Consider the following 20,758-nt stretch of genomic DNA (forward strand, 5'->3'; position numbering starts at 1 on the left):
CCTCTTCATCCTCTCCTCTTCTCCTCTTCCTCCTCTCCTCTTCATCCTGTCCTCTTCATCCTCTCCTCTTCTCCTCTTCCTCCTCTCCTCTTCATCCTCTCCTCTTCCTCCTCTCCTCTTCCTCCTCTCCTCTTCTCCTCTTCCTCCTCTCCTCTTCTCCTCTCCCTCCTCTCCTCTTCATCCTCTCCTCTCTCCTCTTCATCCTCTTCCTCTCCTCCTCTTCCTCTCCTCTTCATCCTCTTCCTCTTCTCCTCTTCCTCCTCTCCTCTTCCTCTCCTCTTCATCCTCTCCTCTTCATCCTCTGCTCTTCCTCCTCTTCCTCCTCTCCTCTTCCTCCTCTCCTCTTCCTCCTCTCCTCTTCTCCTCTTCCTCCTCTCCTCTTCCTCCTCCTCTTCCTCCTCTCCTCTTCATCCTCTCCTCTTCTCCTCTTCCTCCTCTTCCTCCTCTCCTCTTCCTCTCCTCCTCTTCCTCTCCTCTTCATCCTCTCCTCTTCTCCTCTTCCTCTCCTCCTCTTCCTCTCCTCCTCTTCCTCTTCTCCTCTTCCTCCTCTCCTCTTCATCCTCTCCTCTTCTCCTCTTCCTCCTCTCCTCTTCATCCTCTCCTCTTCTCCTCTTCATCCTCTCCTCTTCTCCTCTTCCTCTCCTCTTCCTCCTCTCCTCTTCTCCTCTTCCTCCTCTCCTCTTCCTCTCCTCCTCTTCCTCTCCTCTTCATCCTCTCCTCTTCTCCTCTTCCTCCTCTTCCTCCTCTCCTCTTCCTCTCCTCCTCTTCCTCTCCTCTTCATCCTCTTCTCTTCTCCTCTTCCTCTCCTCCTCTTCCTCTCCTCCTCTTCCTCTTCTCCTCTTCCTCCTCTCCTCTTCATCCTCTCCTCTTCTCCTCTTCCTCCTCTCCTCTTCATCCTCTCCTCTTCTCCTCTTCATCCTCTCCTCTTCTCCTCTTCCTCTCCTCTTCCTCCTCTCCTCTTCTCCTCTTCCTCCTCTCCTCTTCATCCTCTCCTCTTCTCTTCTTCCTCTCCTCTTCCTCCTCTCCTCCTCTTCCTCTCCTCCTCTTCCTCTTCTCCTCTTCCTCCTCTCCTCTTCTCCTCTCCTCTTCTCCTCTTCATCCTCTCCTCTTCTCCTCTTCCTCTCCTCTTCCTCCTCTCCTCTTCTCCTCTTCCTCCTCTCCTCTTCATCCTCTCCTCTTCCTCCTCTCCTCTTCTCCTCTTCCGCCTCTCCTCTTCTCCTCTTCATCCTCTCCTCTTCTCTTCTTCCTCCTCTCCTCCTCTCCTCTTCTCCTCTTCCTCCTCTCCTCTTCTCTTCTTCATCCTCTCCTCTTCCTCCTCTCCTCTTCTCCTCTTCCTCCTCTCCTCTTCTCCTCTTCCTCCTCTCCTCTTCTCCTCTTCCTCTTCTCCTCTTCATCCTCTCCTCCTCTTCCTCTTCTCCTCTTCCTCCTCTCCTCCTCTTCCTCTTCTCCTCTTCCTCCTCTCCTCTTCATCCTCTCCTCTTCATCCTCTCCTCTTCCTCTTCTCCTCTTCCTCCTCTCCTCTTCTCCTCTTCCTCCTCTCCTCTTCTCCTCTTCCTCTTCTCCTCTTCATCCTCTCCTCCTCTTCCTCTTCTCCTCTTCCTCCTCTCCTCCTCTTCCTCTTCTCCTCTTCCTCCTCTCCTCTTCATCCTCTCCTCTTCATCCTCTCCTCTTCATCCTCTCCTCTTCTCTTCTTCCTCCTCTCCTCTTCTCCTCTTCATCCTCTCCTCTTCTCCTCTTCCTCCTCTCCTCTTCTCCTCTTCATCCTCTCCTCCTCTTCCTCTTCTCCTCTTCCTCCTCTCCTCCTCTTCCTCTTCTCCTCTTCCTCCTCTCCTCTTCATCCTCTCCTCTTCATCCTCTCCTCTTCCTCTTCTCCTCTTCCTCCTCTCCTCTTCATCCTCTCCTCTTCCTCTTCTCCTCTTCTCTTCTTCATCCTCTCCTCTTCTCTTCTTCATCCTCTCCTCTTCCTCCTCTCCTCTTCTCCTCTTCCGCCTCTCCTCTTCATCCTCTCCTCTTCTCCTCTTCATCCTCTCCTCTTCTCTTCTTCATCCTCTCCTCTTCTCTTCTTCATCCTCTCCTCTTCCTCCTCTCCTCTTCTCCTCTTCCGCCTCTCCTCTTCATCCTCTCCTCTTCTCCTCTTCATCCTCTCCTCTTCTCCTCTTCCTCCTCTCCTCTTCTCCTCTTCCTCTTCTCCTCTTCATCCTCTCCTCCTCTTCCTCTTCTCCTCTTCCTCCTCTCCTCCTCTTCCTCTTCTCCTCTTCCTCTTCTCCTCTTCCTCCTCTCCTCTTCATCCTCTCCTCTTCCTCTTCTCCTCTTCCTCCTCTCCTCTTCATCCTCTCCTCTTCATCCTCTCCTCTTCCTCCTCTCCTCTTCTCCTCTTCATCCTCTCCTCCTCTTCCTCTTCTCCTCTTCCTCCTCTCCTCCTCTTCCTCTTCTCCTCTTCCTCCTCTCCTCTTCATCCTCTTCATCCTCTCCTCTTCCTCTTCCAGAACTAAAGAACAAGAATTCTCCCAGATCCAGCCTGAAGTTTCGTTTTGACAAGCTGAGTCCTTCTGCTGCGGTGAGTCATCAGGATGACGTCCAATCAGCTGCTCCCCGTTGCAGAATGTGTGTCTGAACGTGTCTTCTGTGTGTCCTCAGCAGGGACATTAGACCCGAGGACAGAAGCTGGAGGTACATAAACAGCTTGCTGTTGACATGTTTTCCTTCCAAACATCTGGATTCAGCTGAGCCCCGATGAGTCATACAGATCCAGGACTGGTTTCTGAGGTCCAGGTCTGGATGAAGGTCCAACCCCACATCCAGAATATTTACCTCTTTAATTATTAACCTGATAGTTTTTCATGTCTTTGCCAAATTTTAAGATATTATTTCTACTCAAGTTTCTGTTTTCTGAATATAATGAAGACTGAAAACCAGTTCTGGATTTGTGTCTTCGTTGTCCTGCAGAGTCCGAAGGTGAAAGACCACTTCACTACTTTCTGACGCTGCGCTTCACGTCACCAAGTCACACGCTAGAAACTGGATATCAATACAGTGTGAACCATTGTGGAAGAGGAGGAAACAGAGACAGACCAAAGACAGGAGTCACACCATTAGACTGACTGGCTGCAGAGATCTCAGAGAAGAAAGTAAGATCATGTCCCCCAATACCCCCCCCCCCCCCCCCCCCCCCCCGGGGTCGGGTCGCGGGGGCAGCAGCCTAAGCAGGGAAGCCCAGACTTCCCTCTCCCCAGCCACATTTACCAACTCTGCGGGGGATCCCGAGGCGTTCCCAGGCCAGCCGAGAGATATAATCCCTCCAGCGTGTCCTGGGTCTTCCCCGGGGTCTCCTCCCAGAGGGATGTGCCTGGAACACCTCACCAGGGAGGTCCAGGAGGCATCCTGACCAGATGCCCGAGCCACCTCAACTGGTTCCTCTCGATGCGGAGGAGCAGCGGCTCTACTCTGATCTCCTCCTGGATGACCGAGCTCCTCACCCTATCTCTAAGGGAGAGCCACCCTGCGGAGGAAACCCATTTCAGCCGCCTGTATACAAGATCTCCTTCTTTCGGTCACGACCCACAGCTCATGACCATAGGTGAGGGTAGGAACGTAGATCGACTGGTAAATCGAGAGATTCGCCTTCTGGCTCAGCTCCTTCTTCACCACGACAGACCGGCGCAGAGCCCGCATTACTGCAGACGCCGCACCGATCCGTCTGTCCATCTCACGCTCCATCCTTCCCTCACTCGTGAACAAGACCCCGAGATATTTAAACTCCTCCACTTGAGGCAGGACCTGACTCCCGACCCGGAGAGGGCAATCCACCCTATTCCGGCTGAGGACCATAGTCTCAGATTTGGAGGTGCTGATTCTCATCCCAGTCGCTTCACACACTGCCACGAATCGCTGAAATGAGAGCTGGAGATCACGACCAGACGAAGCCAACAGGACCACGTCATCTGCAAAAAGCAGGGACCCAATCCTGAGGCCTCCAAGTCGGATCCCCTCAACACCTCGGCTGCGCCTAGAAATTCTGTTCATATAAGTTATGAACAGAATCGGTGATAAAGGGCAGCCTTGGTGGAGTCCAACCCTCACCGGAAACGGATCCGACTTACTACCGGCAATGTGGACCAAGCTCTGACACCTGTCGTACAGGGACCGGACAGCTCGTACAAGGGGGTCCGGTACCCCATACTCCTGGAGTACCCCCCACAGGAGCCCCTGGGGGACACGGTCGAATGCCTTCTCCAGGTCCACAAAACACATGTAGACTGGTTGGGCAAACTCCCATGCCCCCTCCAGGACCCCAAAGAGGGTATAGAGCTGGTCCACTGTTCCCCGACCAGGACAAAAACCACACTGCTCCTCCTCAATCCGGGATTCGACTATCCGGCGGACCCTCCTCTCCAGGACCCCTGAATAGACCTTACCAGGGAGGCTGAGGAGTGTGATTCCCCTGTAATTGGAACACACCCTCCGGTCCCCCTTCTTAAAAAGGGGGACCACCACCCCAGTCTGCCAGTCCAGCGGTACTGCTCCCAATGTCCACACGATGCTGCAGAGGCGTGTGAGCCAGGACAGCCCCACAGCATCCAGAGCCTTAAGGAACTCCGGGCGGATCTCATCCACCCCCGGGGCCTTGCTGCCAAGGAGCTTTTTGACCACCTCAGCGACTTCAGCCCCAGAGATAGGAGAGTCTACCCCTGAGTCCACCAGCTCTGCTTCCTCATCGGAAGACGTGTTGGTAGGATTGAGGAGGTCTTCGAAGTATTCCTTCCACCGACCCACAACGTCCCGAGTTGAGATCAGCAGCTCCCCACCTCCACTGTACACAGTGTTGATGGAGCACTGCTTCCCCCTCCTGAGCCGCCGGATGGTGGACCAGAATCTCCTCGAAGCCGTCCGGAAGTCTTTCTCCATGGCCTCGCCGAACTCCTCCCATGCCCGAATTTTTGCCTTGGCGACAGCCGAAGCCGCATGCCGTTTAGCCTGTTGGTACCCATCAGCTGCCTCCAGAGTCCCACAGGCCAAGAAGGCCCGATAGGACTCCTTCTTCAGCTTGACGGCATCCCTCACTGCTGGTGTCCACCAACGAGTCCTGGGATTACCGCCACGACAGGCACCAACGACCTTACAGCCACAGCTCCGGCTGGCCGCCTCAGCAATAGAGGCACGGAACACAGCCCATTCGGACTCAATGTCCCCCGCCTCACTCGGGACATGTTCGAAGCTCTGCTGAAGGTGGGAGTTGAAGCTCGCTCTGACGGGGGACTCAGCCAGACGTTCCCAGCAGACCCTCACAACACGTTTGGGCCTGCCAGACCTGACCGGCTTCCTCCCCCACCATCTGAGCCAACTCACCACCAGGTGGTGATCAGTTGACAGCTCCGCCCCCCTCTTCACCCGAGTATCCAGGGCATGTGGCTGCAGGTCCGACGATACGACTACAAAATCGATCATTGAACTGCGGCCCAGGGAATCCTGATGCCAGGTGTACATATGGACACTCTTATGCTGGAACATGGTGTTCGTTATGGACAATCCATGACGAGCACAGAAGTCCAATAACAAAACACCATTTGGGTTCAGAGGGGGGGGACCATGCCTCCCAATCCCTCCCCTCCAGGTCGCACTGTCATTGCCCACGTGAGCATTGAAGTCCCCCAGCAGAACAATGGAGTCCCCAGAAGGAGCACCCTCCAGCACTCCCTCCAAGGACTCCAGAAAGGGTGGGTACTCTGAACTGCTGTTCGGTGCATAAGCACAGACAACAGTCAGGACCCGTCCCCCCACCCGGAGGCGGAGGGAAACTACCCTTTCATCCACCGGGGTAAACCCCAACGTACAGGCACCAAGCTGGGGGCTGATGAGAATGCCCACACCTGCTCGGCGCCTCTCACCATGAGCAACTCCAGAGTGGAAGAAGGTCCAGCCCCTCTCGAGGGTTCTGGTTCCAGAGCCCAAGCCATGCGTCGAGGTGAGTCCAACTATATCTAGTCGGAACCGCTCAACCTCGCGCACAAGCTCAGGCTCCTTCCCGACCAGAGAGGTGACGTTCCACGTCCCTAGAGCCAGCTTCTGCAGCCGGGGATCGGACCGCCAGGGTCCCCGCCCCTTGCTGCCGCCCAGCTCACACTGCACCCGACCCCTACGGCTCCTCCCGCAGATGGTGAGCCCACGGGAGGTGGGGCCCATGTAACCCTTTCGGGCTGAGCTCGACCGGGCCTCATGGGCGAAGGCCCGGCCACCAGACGCTCGCTGTCGTACCCCACCTCCAGGCCTGGCTCCAGAGGGGGGTCCCGGTAACCCGCATCCGGGCAAGGGAACATTCATGCCCGAGTTTGTGTTCATCATAGGGGTCTGTCTATGTTGTCTGTTGTCTTTTATATTATTCTGTCTTCCACCGATAATGTCATCTTGGGGTTTCTGAATCACTGCGATGATGTTTCAGCAGCTGTGTTGATATCCAGTTGCTAGCATGTGAGGTGATGCCTTAAAGCCAAGCAGCAACGACGACAATGTCCCCAGGAAAGAAAATAATAAACGTCACCTTGGAGTTTTAAAGCCTGAAAGTTACGTCCATGTCAACATTGTGTTCAGTTCACGGGGGATCCATCCCATTTCATCCATCACCACGGAAACCAGCATTGTTAGTTTGCTGTGGGCCTTCGGATGGTATCTGCATCACCAGCTGTTTCTGGCCTGTTTTTAACCACACCAGCGTGCACTCACATACATGTATGTGCATGTGACTTGGCTGGAGGTGTCTCCTCCATCGGTAAGACTTCAGCTGGTCCAGAGATGGGTCATGTGACCTCTCAGATCAGCAGGCTGTCCTCTTGTTTTTGCTTTAACTCATTGTTCTCGTCTTCTTGTTTCCAGTTGAACAACGTGGAGTTGGCCAGGAACGTCATGGAGATGATGGACAGACACCCCCGCTGGCGTGACGTGTCCCCAAAACCAGCTGGATCTGATTTAGACGAAGCAGGATGGCAATCAGAGTTTATCTCTGTTTTTTTATCTGCTTTTGTGTTTTACAGCGAAGTTTCTGGGAGGATTCTTAAACTTTAACGTTCCAAGATATCTGCTCCAGTTCACGATGATTCAGACTCATTTATCGTCTGAAAAACGCTGAAAGATTTTGTCCAAGTTGTCTGAGACCTCGTCATTGTGATGGTGTCGTCCTCCACACGAGTCCTCACAAACTCCGAGACACAAACTCACATCAGGGACAAACACTTCCACATTCCAGGATTTAAGGTTCCTTTTCTCACTTCAGTCAGTCAACGTCACATCTGGTCCCGACCTGTCTGGTCCCGACCTCAAGACAGGTCGGGACCAGACAGGTCGGGACCAGACAGGTCGGGACCAGAGAGGTCGGGACCAGACAGGTCGGGACCAGACAGGTCGGGACCAGAGAGGTCGGGACCAGAGAGATCCATCTGATCCTTCTGATCCATCTGATCCATCTGATCACCATCTGATCCATCTGATCACCATCTGATCCTTCTGATCACCATCTGATCCATCTGATCACCATCTGATCCATCTGATCACCATCTGATCCATCTGATCCATCTGATCACCATCTGATCCATCTGATCCTTCTGATCACCATCTGATCCATCTGATCCATCTGATCCATCTGATCCATCTGATCACCATCTGATCCATCTGATCACCATCTGATCCATCTGATCCATCTGATCCATCTGATCACCATCTGATCCATCTGATCCTTCTGATCACCATCTGATCCATCTGATCCATCTGATCCATCTGATCACCATCTGATCCATCTGATCACCGTCTGATCCATCTGATCCATCTGATCACCATCTGATCCATCTGATCACCATCTGATCCTTCTGATCCATCTGATCCATCTGATCCATCTGATCACCATCTGATCCATCTGATCCATCTGATCCATCTGATCACCATCTGATCCTTCTGATCCATCTGATCCATCTGATCCATCTGATCCATCTGATCCATCTGATCACCATCTGATCCATCTGATCCATCTGATCACCGTCTGATCCATCTGATCCATCTGATCACCATCTGATCCATCTGATCACCATCTGATCCTTCTGATCCATCTGATCCATCTGATCCATCTGATCCATCTGATCACCATCTGATCCTTCTGATCCATCTGATCCATCTGATCCATCTGATCCATCTGATCACCATCTGATCCATCTGATCACCATCTGATCCATCTGATCACCATCTGATCACCATCTGATCCATCTGATCACCATCTGATCACCATCTGATCCATCTGATCACCATCTGATCACCATCTGTATGACGCTCTGCAGGACTATATGTCCATATCATGGCCTACTGGTGTTCTACCTGTTTCGTGTGTGTTTACTGGTTGTGAAACTAAAAAGCGTTTATCCAGTCGTACGTGGCTCGATTCTAAATAAAATCTTTGCATTTACCAGATCAAATGGATCAATAAAAGTAAAGAGTTCATCTGGTGGAAAAACAAACAGTATCTATGTTTTTTCGTTGAATGGGCCATGCCCCCAGTTTGACCAGATGGAAGGTCACGGAGGTCATCTATGTTCTCCTGCTGGGCTCTCTCAATAAACTCTTCTTCTATGGTCTCCATGGTAACTGTTTCATCTCCATCCGACAGATGCAGCAGGATGAAAATGGTTCTGCTCATGACAGTCAGGATGTTAAAAAGGACGAATATTCTCATCTTAAATTAAAAATCAAATGACAGATGACATAGAACAGGGTCCCTGAGAACCAACCTGGCCATGAAATCAGAACCAGTCTCCTCTCTGGACCAGTTCACCAAAACGTGCACAAACAAGTCCCTCCAGTCTTAACCAGCTCGTCATGAAACCGACAGATATCCCCAAAGTCCAGTCTGTCCTCGCAGTCAGAACTGGTTTCTGTGGTCTTCTACTTCGCCCCAGCATCCAGCTGTCTGATCTTACCGCTCTCACGCTGTAGGTGGCGCCACCAGCTGCCCAAAACTCCTACAAGCATCATGACAGTAAACCTGGAGCAGAATGTCCAGATAGATGATTTCATCCAACTCATCTTCAGCTGGAGCGTATTCCAGCAACCATCAGGCGAGAAGCGGGTCCACCTGGACAGGTAGCCGCTCCATCCCAGGCCCGTTTAATCCATCTGTATGACAAACAACTATATAACTTTACAGCTGTACATAAATATATTTGTTTGCAACAGAAACTTCTACTTGTCAAAATGATTCTAATGAATCTTTGATAATCTATATTTTGTGTATTTTTTGGAGGAATATGTATGAATTAAGATAAATACAAAATGAATAAAGTATTTTTATACAAAGAAAACTAATAATGAAAATATTTGCAGACAAGTTTTCCACCTGCAGGGATTCCGCCACATGTCAACCCTTTAAAAGTGGAGTATGTAAGATTTTCAATATTTCAATTTTTTTTTTTTTTAAATTAACTAAAAAAGTCATAATTAGATAGTTTTTTTTAAACATGTAGGTTTCCAGTCTGTCCATATTTGAAGTGTTATTAAATTACAAGCTTAATTAATTAATGGCAAAGACCCTTCTTAAATGTTTGCCTACCAGTAAAAAGAATGAGTCCTTGAGGACAATTTCTGCCCAGCCCGGCCCAGATTTACCTCAAACTCACTCCAGTATTCAGAGTTTTATTACAGCCTCTGGACAAGATAAAACTCAAACCATCAATAGACTCACCAGAGCACCGGCATCTCTGGATCAGCCGAGATCCCGCCAACCAGACCCGGCTGTTAGCTAGATGCTAACGTTTACGCTCAAATGGCTCCACTCACCTCTCCATCCCACACAGGTTCTGTCGGTTGCTTATGACTGGCCGAAAAAATAGCTGAACTGGAGTCACGGAGTCAAATCTGCATCAGATCCGAGAAGCTGAGATCCTGATGGACACCATTATCAATGTGATTTAGGTTCAATGTTTTTGATTTGCATTTCTAACATGATCCTGGTTCTTGTCTGATCAAGCCAAAGTTGCTTTTATGATCTCATATCTTACTGGACGAGCAGCAGCCTGGGCAACAGTGGAGTGGGATCGTGAAGCTATTGTCTGCCGAAATGTCACGGCGTTCTCCCAAGCTCTTTCCCATCTGTTTGATTATTCTTCCCCTTCCCGGGATGCTTCTCGGTTGCTGTTGAATCTTAAACAGCGGAGTCGCCAGGTAATGGATTATGCCAAAGACTTCCGCACTCTGGCTGCAGACAGCGGATGGAATGAGGCAGCAAAGAGGGACGCCTTTGTTTTTGGTTTAACGGATGAAATCAAAGACTTTCTTGCTCCTCATGACTTACCCACAAATTTTGACGATTTGGTGGACCTGGCCATGCGAATCGATATATATATATATATATATATATATATATATATATATATATATATATATATATATATATATATATATATATATATATATATATAAATTATATAAGAGAGAGAGAGAGCTCTCTAAACGACTGTCATACGGAAAGCATCTGGGTTTTAATGTGAACCACGTCAGTCGACCTCCTCCTCGCCAGTTCTCTTCGATCCTCTGGGACCATGCAACTGGGACGGACACAACTGTCATCCGAGGAGCGTCGTCGACGGCTTTGAGAGGGAGCCTGCTTTTATTGCGGGCAATCTGGTCACCGAGTCAACACCTGTCTGGTAAAAGAGGGGGCTCACCAGGAATAAGGGAGGCACTAGTAAGCCAGACGCACATCAAGTCCTTGCTTCAAAGACGTCTGACTCCGGTACATGTCAAAGTCAGTGGTAAGGACGTTTTTCTTAAAGCTTTCATCGATTCTGGTGCTGATGAAAGTTTGATGGAAAAATCTCTGGCCTTGTCTTTGGGTGTTAACATCGAGCCACTTAAGCAACCTGTCAGTGCTAGGTCATTGGATGGTACTCTCTTAAGCTATGTTACTCATCAAACTGAGCCGTTGCAGTTGACCATAAACACCAGTCATCGGGAGAATATTCGTTTTCATATTTTTGAGTGTTCCCAGTATCCTCTTATTCTGGGGTTACCATGGCTAATTTCTCACAGCCCGTATATAGACTGGGGCTCTGGTAGGGTGAAGCAGTGGGGGTCAACATGTCACAGTACTTGTGTTACTAATTCTCAAGGTGTTTCCAGCTTGCATCCGGAATCTGCCAAGCTGCCTGGGATTTCTAGTGTTTATCCTGATCTCGCTAAAGTGCCGTCATGTTACCATGATTTAAAAGAAGGCTATTCACTGTCTCCACATCGCGAATGGGACTGCTCCATTGACCTGTATCCTGGAGCTCCGATTCCTAAAGGTCACCTTTATTCCATTTCTGGTCCTGAGAGGAAAGCTATGGAGGAGTACATCGAGCTTTCTCTTCAGTCCGGCATCATTCTGCCATCTTCTTCTCCGGCTGGCGCGGGATTCTTCTTTGTTGGTAAGAAGGATGGATCACTCCGGCCATGTTTAGATTACAGTGCTCTAAATGAGATAACAGTCAAGAATCGCTACCCCTTGCCTCTTCTTTCCTCTGCTTTTGAGATACTTCAACAGGCAAACGTGTTAACTAAGCTAGACCTGCGGAATGCCTATCATCTTGTGCGGATTCATGATAAGTGGAAAACGGTTTTCAACACTCCTCAAGGCCATTATGAATATCTGGTGATGCCTTTTGGATTAACCAATGCCCCTGCTGTGTTCCAGTCCTTTATTGATGAAGTGTTGCGGGAATACTTAAATAAATTTGTTTTTGTTTATCTGGACGATATCCTGATCTTCTCCCATGATCTAGAAACTCACAAATACCATGTCCGTCAGGTCCTGATGCGCCTTCTGGAAAATTAACTTTATGTCAAGGCTGAGAAATGTGACTTTCATGCCACCTCTGTCGCCTTCTTGGGACACATTATAACAGCCAACCAGGTTGTGATGGACCCAGAAAAAGTGAGAGCAGTAAAAGACTGGCATATTCCCACCAACCGCAAAAAACTGCAGCAATTTCTGGGACTTGCTAACTTCTATAGGTTTATCAGGGGCTTTTGCATTGTTACGGCCCTCTTGCATGCTCTAATATCTTCTAAGACTGTTTTTCAGTGGAACCCTAAAGCTGAGACAGCATTCCATGAACTCAAGGAGCTTTTTACCACAGCCCCGGTCCTATCCATGCCAGATCCTTCACGACAGTTTGTGGTGGAGGTGGATGCGTCCAATGGGGGCATTGGCGCTGTTCTTTCCCAACGTTCTGCTTCAGACAACCACTTTCATCCATGTGCTTTCCTCTCCCGTAAGTTAACACCAGCGGAGCGTAACTACGATGTGGGCGACAAAGAGCTTTTGGCTGTCAAGGTCGCACTGGAGGAGTGGCGACATTGGTTGGAGGGGAGGGAGCAACCTTTTGTGGTCTGGACAGACCACAAGAATCGAGAGTACCTCAAGTCTGCTAAACGCATGAATTCTTGCCAGGAAAGGTGGTCGCTTCTCTTTAGCAGGTTCCAGTTTTCACTCTCATACCGGCCAGGATCTCCGAACACTAAACCGGATGCACTGTCCCGCATGTATGAGCCAGAACCAACTACTAAAGAACCTGAATCTATCCTACACCCCCCCCCCCCCCCCCCCAACTGTTATTGGAGCTGTGACTTGGCAGATCGAACAGGAGGTGCAGCAAGCCAGCCGGTCAGAACAGGTGGCTGTTGGGTGTCCCCGCAACCGACTGTTTGTACAGGAAGCATTGCGCTCTCGGGTAATTCACTGGTCTCATACTTCCATGTTATCTTGTCACCCAGGGGCCAAACGTACAAAGTTTGTCATAGAGCAGCGGTTCTGGTGGCCATCTATGAAAAAAGATGTGGCAGAATGTTTCCGCTTGCTCAGTCTGTGCTAGGGGAAAGACACCGAGGCAGGTCCAGATGGGTCTTCTCCAGCCACTACAGGTGCCACATCGACCTTGATCTCGCATCTCATTGGACTTCATCACAGGCCTACCTCCGTCTAAAGGTAACACAACAGAGCTGACAGTAGTTGACCGCTTTTCAAAGATTGTTAATTTCATTCCCCTTTCTAAATTACCTTCTGCCAAAGAGACTGCCCGTGTCATGATTTTTCCGACTTCACGGTTTACCCACTGACATTGTCTCGGACAGGGGTCCACAGTCTGTCTGTTTTTTGGAAAGAGTTCTGCCATCTTCTTGGTGCCACAATGAGTCTGTCATCTGGATATCAACCCAAATCAAATGGCCAGACACAGCGGATGAACCAGGAGTTGGAAACATGCCTGCGGTGCCTGGTGTCTCAGAATCAGGCAACGTGGAGTGAATATCTAACATGGATTGAGTATGCACATAACACACTTCCTTCTGCAGCTACTGGGATGTCTCCTTTTCATAAGTCCATGGCTTTCAGCTGCCTCGATTCCCAGCCAATGAAGGTGAAGTCACAGTTCCTTCTGCACATGCCACGATCAGGAGATGTAAGAAAGCCTGGGCAGCTGCCAGACGGATGCTTCTTCGCTCCCAGTCCGCCATGAAATCAATCGTTGATCAACGACGGCGCCCTGCTCCTGTCTATTCACCTGGACAGAAAGTGTGGTTGTCCACCAAGGACCAGCCCCTGCTCGTCCGTTCATGCAAGCTGGCACCCAGGTACTTGGGACCATATTTGGTGGACAAGGTTGTTAACCCAGTGTCTGTTCGGCTACGTCTTCCCAGGTCTCTTTGTGTGCATCCTACATTTCACTTCAGCAAGCTCAAGCCTGTCACAGCAAGTCCTTTGGTCACCTCCGCCGCCCGTGGTTGTGGGTGGTGGTCCGGTCTACACGGTTCGTCGGCTCCTGGCTGTGTGGCGCCGGGGCCGTCAGTTTCTGGTTGACTGGGAGGGGTACGGTCCCAAGGAACGCTCTTGGATTCCTGCCAGCTTCATTGTGGATAAGACTCTCATTTCAGACTTTTATGGTTGCCATCCTGGTCTGGCTGGACCGTCCGGTGCTGGTCCTGGGGGAGGGGGTACTGTTGTGTCCCGTCATATTTGTTAGGTTTTCTGTTTAGTCTGCTTCCTGTTTTGTATTTGTATTTTATTTTGAAGTTTTCACACATTTCATGTGCCTTGTCCTTCCTGCCTTGGTGTTTTGCTTCAGCCCAGATTGATTTCACCTGGTATTCATTTCCTCTTTGTCTGCATTTAGTCTGTGTGTTTGTCATCAGCCAGTGTCAGATCATTACCAACCATCTCATGTGAGATCTTGTATTCCTGCTTGATCTGGTTTATGACTAGAAAAATAAATCGAGTCTGAAACTTCTAAAGAGTCTCTGAAGTCCTGCATTTGGGTCCACTGCCTGAGCTGAACCTAACATGTTGATGATGAACATGACAGTTTAAACATTGCCTTTAACTCTATATTAAGTTCAGTTGGATTTTCCCAAAATGTCCACAGACCGACTCATTCTCATCGTCACACTCTGGATCTTCTTCTGACATGTGGCATCAAAAGTATGAACAGTTTTTCCTCATAACCCTGTTCTGTCCATTTTTTTATTTTTTTATTTTTTTATTTTTTTTTTTTTTTAGTATCTTTTGAGTTTACTTTACTTGACTACACAAGGGCTGAGAAGATGTTTGTCAGATAGTGTTAACAAATTTAAGAAGTCTATTTCAGCAGTATTTCCTCCAACACCATGTGTTAACCTGACAGGAAACATCCATCCAAGCTTTACTCCAACACAGGTCCATGAATGTGTTGCTAGAATGACAGCTTTAATGCGTATAACACTAGATAATGTTGCTCCTCTAAAGAAGAAGAGAACCAGTCAGAAGAAGCGGCCCGGTGGTTTAATTCCCAGCTTCAAGCTTTAAAACAGACATCAATATGTTTGGAAAGAAAATGGCGTTCATCTGGCTTAGAAGAGTGTCGCATAGTCTGGAAAGAAAGTTTAATAGTGTATAAAAAGCCTTGCGTGTGGCTAGAACAGCTTATTATTCATCATTGATAGAGGAGAAGAAGAACAACCCCAGGTTTCTCTTCAGCACTGGAACCAGACTGACTAACAGCCATAGTGCCGTTGAGCCATCTATTCCTTTCAACCTCAGCTGTGACGACTTTATGAGTTTCTTTGGAAACAAAATAGTTTCTATCAGGAAGGAAATCAGTAATAACCTGAACACTACTAATGTTATTTCATCTGCAGCAGCCTTAGAGACGTCTTTAGAAGCTGATTGTCATTTGGACCGTTTCTTGCCTGTACAGCTCTCCGAGTTAACCAACATAATAGCTTCATCTAAACCTTCAACCTGTGTTTTAGACCCCATCCCAACCAGATTATTCAAGGAAATATGTTTCTTAATCAATACATCTGTACTGGACCTGATCAATTCATCTCTATTAACAGGATATGTACCTCAATATTTTAAGACAGCTGTAATTAAAAAGTTGCTTAAAAAACGTGGAGTTTTAGCTAATTATAGACCAATATCTAATCTCCCCTTCTTGTCTAAAATTCTTGAGAAAACAGTTTCAACCCAACTATGTTCCTATCTGAGCAGAAACAATCTGTTTGAAGAGTTTCAGTCAGCCCCTCCCTGAGCCGTCACCTTATCGTGGTGGAGGGGGTTGTGCGTCCCGAAGATCCTAGGAGCTATGTTGTCGGGGGCTTTATGCCCCTGGTAGGGTCACCCATGGCAAACAGGTGTCTAGGGGAGGGACCAGACCAAGCACGGCTCATCGACCTCTACGATGACGACCAACCTGGGCATGAATGTTCCCTTGCCCGGACGCAGGTTACCGGGACCCCCCCCTCTGGAGACAGGCCTGGAGGCGGGGTACGAGAGCGAACGTCTGGTGGCCGGGCCTTTGCCCATGGGGCCCGGTCGGGCTCAGCCCGAAAGGGTTACATGGGCCCCACCTCCCGTGGGCTCACCATCTGTGGGAGGAGCCGTAGGGGTCGGGTGCAGTGTGAGCTGGGCGGCAGCAAGAGGCGGGGACCCTGGAGGTCCGATCCCCGGCTGCAGAAGCTGGCTCTAGGGACGTGGAACGTCACCTCTCTGGTGGGGAAGGAGCCTGAGCTTGTGCGCGAGGTTGAGCGGTTCCGGCTAGATATAGTTGGACTCACCTCGACGCATGGCTTGGGCTCTGGAACCAGTACCCTCGAGAGGGGCTGGACCTTCTTCCACTCTGGAGTTGCTCATGGCGAGAGGCGCCGAGCAGGTGTGGGCATTCTCATCAGCCCCCAGCTTGGTGCCTGCACGTTGGGGTTTACCCCGGTGGATGAAAGGGTAGTTTCCCTCCGCCTCCGGGTGGGGGGACGGGTCCTGACTGTTGTCTGTGCTTATGCACCGAACAGCAGTTCAGAGTACCCACCCTTTCTGGAGTCCTTGGAGGGAGTGCTGGAGGGTGCTCCTTCTGGGGACTCCATTGTTCTGCTGGGGGACTTCAATGCTCACGTGGGCAATGACAGTGCGACCTGGAGGGGAGTGATTGGGAGGCATGCCCCCCCCCCCCCCCCCCCCCCCCCCCCCCCTTCTGTGCTCGTCATGGATTGTCTATAACGAACACCATGTTCCAACATAAGAGTGTCCATATGTACACCTGGCATCAGGACTCCCTGGGCCGCAGTTCGATGATCAATTTTGTAGTCGTATTGTCTGACCTGCGGCCACATGCCTTGGACACTCGGGTGAAGAGGGGGGCGGAGCTTCAACTGATCACCACCTGGTGCTGAGTTGGCTCAGATGGTGAGGGAGGAAGCCGGTCAGATCTGGCAGGCCCAAACGTGTTGTGAGGGTCTGCTGGGAACGTCTGGCTGAGTCCCCCGTCAGAGCGAGCTTCAACTCCCACCTTCAGCAGAGCTTCAACCATGTCCCGGGTGAGACGGGGGACATTGAGTCTGAATGGGCTGTGTTCCGTGCCTCTATTGCTGAGGCGGCCAGCCGGAGCTGTGGCTGTAAGGTCGTTGGTGCCTGTCGTGGCGGTAATCCCAGGACTCGGTGGTGGACACCAGCAGTGAGGGATGCCGTCAAGCTGAAGAAGAAGGAGTCCTATCAGGCCTTCTTGGCCTGTGGGACTCTGGAGGCAGCTGATGGGTACCGGCGGGCTAAGCGGCATGCGGCTTCGGCTGTCGCCAAGGCAAAAACTCGGGCATGGGAGGAGTTCGGCGAGGCCATGGAGAAAGACTTCCGGACGGCTTCGAGGAGATTCTGGTCCACCATCCGGCGGCTCAGGAGGGGGAAGCAGTGCTCCATCAACACTGTGTATAGTGGAGATGGGGAGCTGCTGACCTCAACTCGGGACGTTGTAGGTCGGTGGGGGAATACTTCAAAGACCTCCTCAATCCTACCAACACGTCTTCCGATGAGGAAGCAGAGCTGGTGGACTCAGGGGTGGACTCTCCTATCTCTGGGGCTGAAGTCGCTGAGGTGGTTAAAAAGCTCCTTGGCGGCAAGGCCCCGGGGGTGGATGAGATCCGCCCGGAGTTCCTTAAGGCTCTGGATACTGTGGGGCTGTCCTGGCTGACACGCCTCTGCAGCATCGCGTGGACATCAGGGGCAGTACCGCTGGATTGGCAGACTGGGGTGGTGGTCCCCCTTTTTAAGAAGGGGGACCGGAGGGTGTGTTCCAATTACAGGGGAATCACACTCCTCAGCCTCCCTGGTAAGGTCTATTCAGGGGTCCTGGAGAGGAGGGTCCGCCGGATAGTGGAAGCTCGGATTGAGGAGGAGCAGTGTGGTTTTCGTCCTGGTCGCGGAACAGTGGACCAGCTCTATACCCTCTTTGGGGTCCTGGAGGGGGCATGGGAGTTTGCCCAACCAGTCTACATGTGCTTTGTGGACCTGGAGAAGGCGTTCGACCGTGTCCCCTGGGGGCTCCTGTGGGGGGTACTCCGGGAGTATGGGGTACCGGACCCCCTTGTGCGAGCTGTCTGGTCCCTGTACGACAGGTGTCAGAGCTTGGTCCACATTGCCGGTAGTAAGTCGGATTTGTTTCCAGTGAGGGTTGGACTCCGCCAAGGCTGCCCTTTATCACCGATTCTGTTCATAACTTATATGGACAGAATTTCTAGGCGCAGCCGAGGTGTTGAGGGGATCCGACTTGGAGGCCTCAGGATTGGGTCCCTGCTTTTTGCAGATGACGTGGTCCTGTTGGCTTCATCTGGTCGTGATCTCCAGCTCTCACTTGAGCGATTCGCGGCCGAGTGTGAAGCGGCTGGGATGAGAATCAGCACCTCCAAATCTGAGACCATGGTCCTCAGCCGGAATAGGGTGGATTGCCCTCTCCGGGTCGGGAGTCAGGTCCTGCCTCAAGTGGAGGAGTTTAAATATCTCGGGGTCTTGTTCACGAGTGAGGGAAGGATGGAGCGTGAGATGGACAGACGGATCGGTGCGGCGTCTGCAGTAATGCGGGCTCTGTGCCGGTCTGTCGTGGTGAAGAAGGAGCTGAGCCAGAAGGCGAAGCTCTCCATTTACCAGTCGATCTACGTTCCTACCCTCACCTATGGTCATGAGCTGTGGGTCGCGACCGAAAGAAGGAGATCGCGTATACAGGCGGCTGAAATGAGTTTCCTCCGCAGGGTGGCCGGGCTCTCCCTTAGAGATAGGGTGAGGAGCTCGGTCATCCGGGAGGAGATCAGAGTAGAGCCGCTGCTCCTCCACATCGAGAGGAACCAGTTGAGGTGGCTCGGGCATCTGGTCAGGATGCCTCCTGGACCTCCCTGGTGAGGTGTCCCAGGCACGTCCCTCTGGGAGGAGACCCCGGGGAAGACCCAGGACACGCTGGAGGGATTATATCTCTCGGCTGGCCTGGGAACGCCTCGGGATCTCCCCCGCAGAGTTTTCAAATGTGGCTGGAGAGAGGGAAGTCTGGGCTTCCCTGCTTAGGCTGCTGCCCCCGCGACCCGACCCCGGGTAAGCGGCACGAAGACGAGAAGACGAGACGAGTTTCAGTCAGGATTTAGAGCTCATCATAGCAGAGACAGCACTGGTGAAAGTCTAATGATCTTCTCATGGCCTCAGATAAAGGACTTATGTCTGGACTCATTCTTTTAGATCTCAGTGCTGCATTCGACACTATTGATCACAATATTCTGATACAGAGGCTGGAACATGTTAGACTGGTTCCAGTCATATTTATCTGATAGATTTCAGTTTGTAAATGTAAATGATGAGTCTTCCTCACACACCAGGGAAAGTCATGGAAATCCTCAGGGTTCTGTACTTGGACCAATATTTTTTACATTATACATGCTTCCCTTAGGAAATATCATCAGGCAGCATGGTATAAAGTTTCATTGCTATGCGGATGACACTCAGATCTACCTCTCCATGAAGCCAGTTGAAACCAATCAGTTTCTTAGATTACAAAGATGTCTGACAGACATCAAGACCTGGATGACTCTGAATTTTCTCCTTTTAAACTCAGACAAGACAGAGGTCGTTATCTTCGGGCCTGAAAAACTTAGAATAAAATTATCCAGTTATGTAATTAATCCGGATGGCATTAATCTGGCCTCTAGTACCACTGTGAGAAATCTTGCAGGAGAGATCATATTTCACCAGTGTCGTGGAATTTATCCGATGAGAAATAAATCTATAAATCAACTGTTTTCTGTTCAATTTATTGGGCATGTACAGATGTTGCGGGCGAGAGGTCTCGAGAGCTCTGCCCCTGCTCAGAGTGCGACAGTGTTCTTTAAGCATACACAAACAACCCTTGCAGGCAGCACTAGTCAAAACAACTGCTAGCTTGGAGATAACAACAGTCAAAGCTGAAACAGGCCTTGAGCAGAACACTTAGTTTTATGCAGGAATCTACTAAAGCAAGCTTACTGAACTACTCTAACTATGCAGAATATATATCTTAATATAACTTAATAAATGAGTAACATATTAAAACTACACTATACGCATAATTCCACCACACCAGTTTTAGCCTCTCTACACTGGCTCCCTGTTAAATCCAGGAGAAAGTTTAAAATTCTTCTCCTCACATATAAAGCTCTCCATGACCAAGCTCCATTGGACATAAAAGATCTTATAGTTCCATATATTCCAAATAGAACACTTTGCTCTCAGACTGCAGGTTTACTGGTGGTTCCCAGAGTCTCAAAGAGTACTATGGGAGGAAGGGCCTTTAGCTATCAGGCTCCTCTCTTATGGAACCAGCTCCCACCGTGGGTTCGGGAGGCAGACTCCCTCCACACCTTTAAGATGGAGCTGAAAACCTTCCTTTTCCATGAATCTTATAGTTAGGATATGAGCATCTCCTGAGTTGGAGTCTGCATGTACGGGACCCAACTGTCCAGGTTCTGCTCATTGCTCTTATAGTTATGGGTAGTCTAGCCATCCATTACTTATGTAGCAATGGGGATGTCACCTGATGCACTGAGAAGCACCTCGCTCTATTTCTCTAATATATTAATGTATAAATATATGCCAATATTACGTCTCTAACTTATTTCTCTTTTTTTCCGCAGGTCTTCCTGATTAACTGCAGTTGTACATGTTGATCTGTCTTTCCTTTCCTCTCCACCCCAACCAGTCGAGGCAGATGGCTGCCCTCCCTGAGCCGGGTTCTGCCGGAGGTTTTCTTCCTGTTAAAGGGGAGTTTTTTCCTTCCCACTGTCGCCGCGTGCAGCTCAGGATGGAGGATTGGATCCAAGTCATGACTCGATGCAATCAGTTGGTTTCTTTTATAGGATATGTGTGCTAGAGTGGGACACTCTGGAGGGATATTGCTGGGTTGATTGTCTCTTTCCACAGATCTCTGGTCAGAGAAAT

General features: G+C 50.2%; 1 protein-coding gene across 1 annotated transcript in view; it reads left to right on the top strand.

Moving 5' to 3' along the window:
* Positions 1-12,881, top strand: part of LOC306761379 (rap1 GTPase-activating protein 2-like) — a gene marked incomplete at both ends in the record, with an annotated part of 87,437 nt that extends 74,556 nt beyond the window's left edge. The window contains 6 exons of the mRNA XM_079247502.1: positions 2,487-2,604; positions 8,968-9,114; positions 11,188-11,435; positions 12,147-12,369; positions 12,461-12,552; positions 12,784-12,881. Coding sequence (XP_079103628.1) covers positions 2,487-2,604; positions 8,968-9,114; positions 11,188-11,435; positions 12,147-12,369; positions 12,461-12,552; positions 12,784-12,881 — 926 coding nt within the window. The remainder of the gene's footprint in view (positions 1-2,486; positions 2,605-8,967; positions 9,115-11,187; positions 11,436-12,146; positions 12,370-12,460; positions 12,553-12,783) is intronic.
* Positions 12,882-20,758: the final 7,877 nt, after the last annotated feature.

The sequence above is a fragment of the Telmatherina bonti genome, assembly GCF_933228915.1.
Source record: "Telmatherina bonti genome assembly, chromosome: 10".
NCBI lineage: Eukaryota > Metazoa > Chordata > Actinopteri > Atheriniformes > Telmatherinidae > Telmatherina > Telmatherina bonti.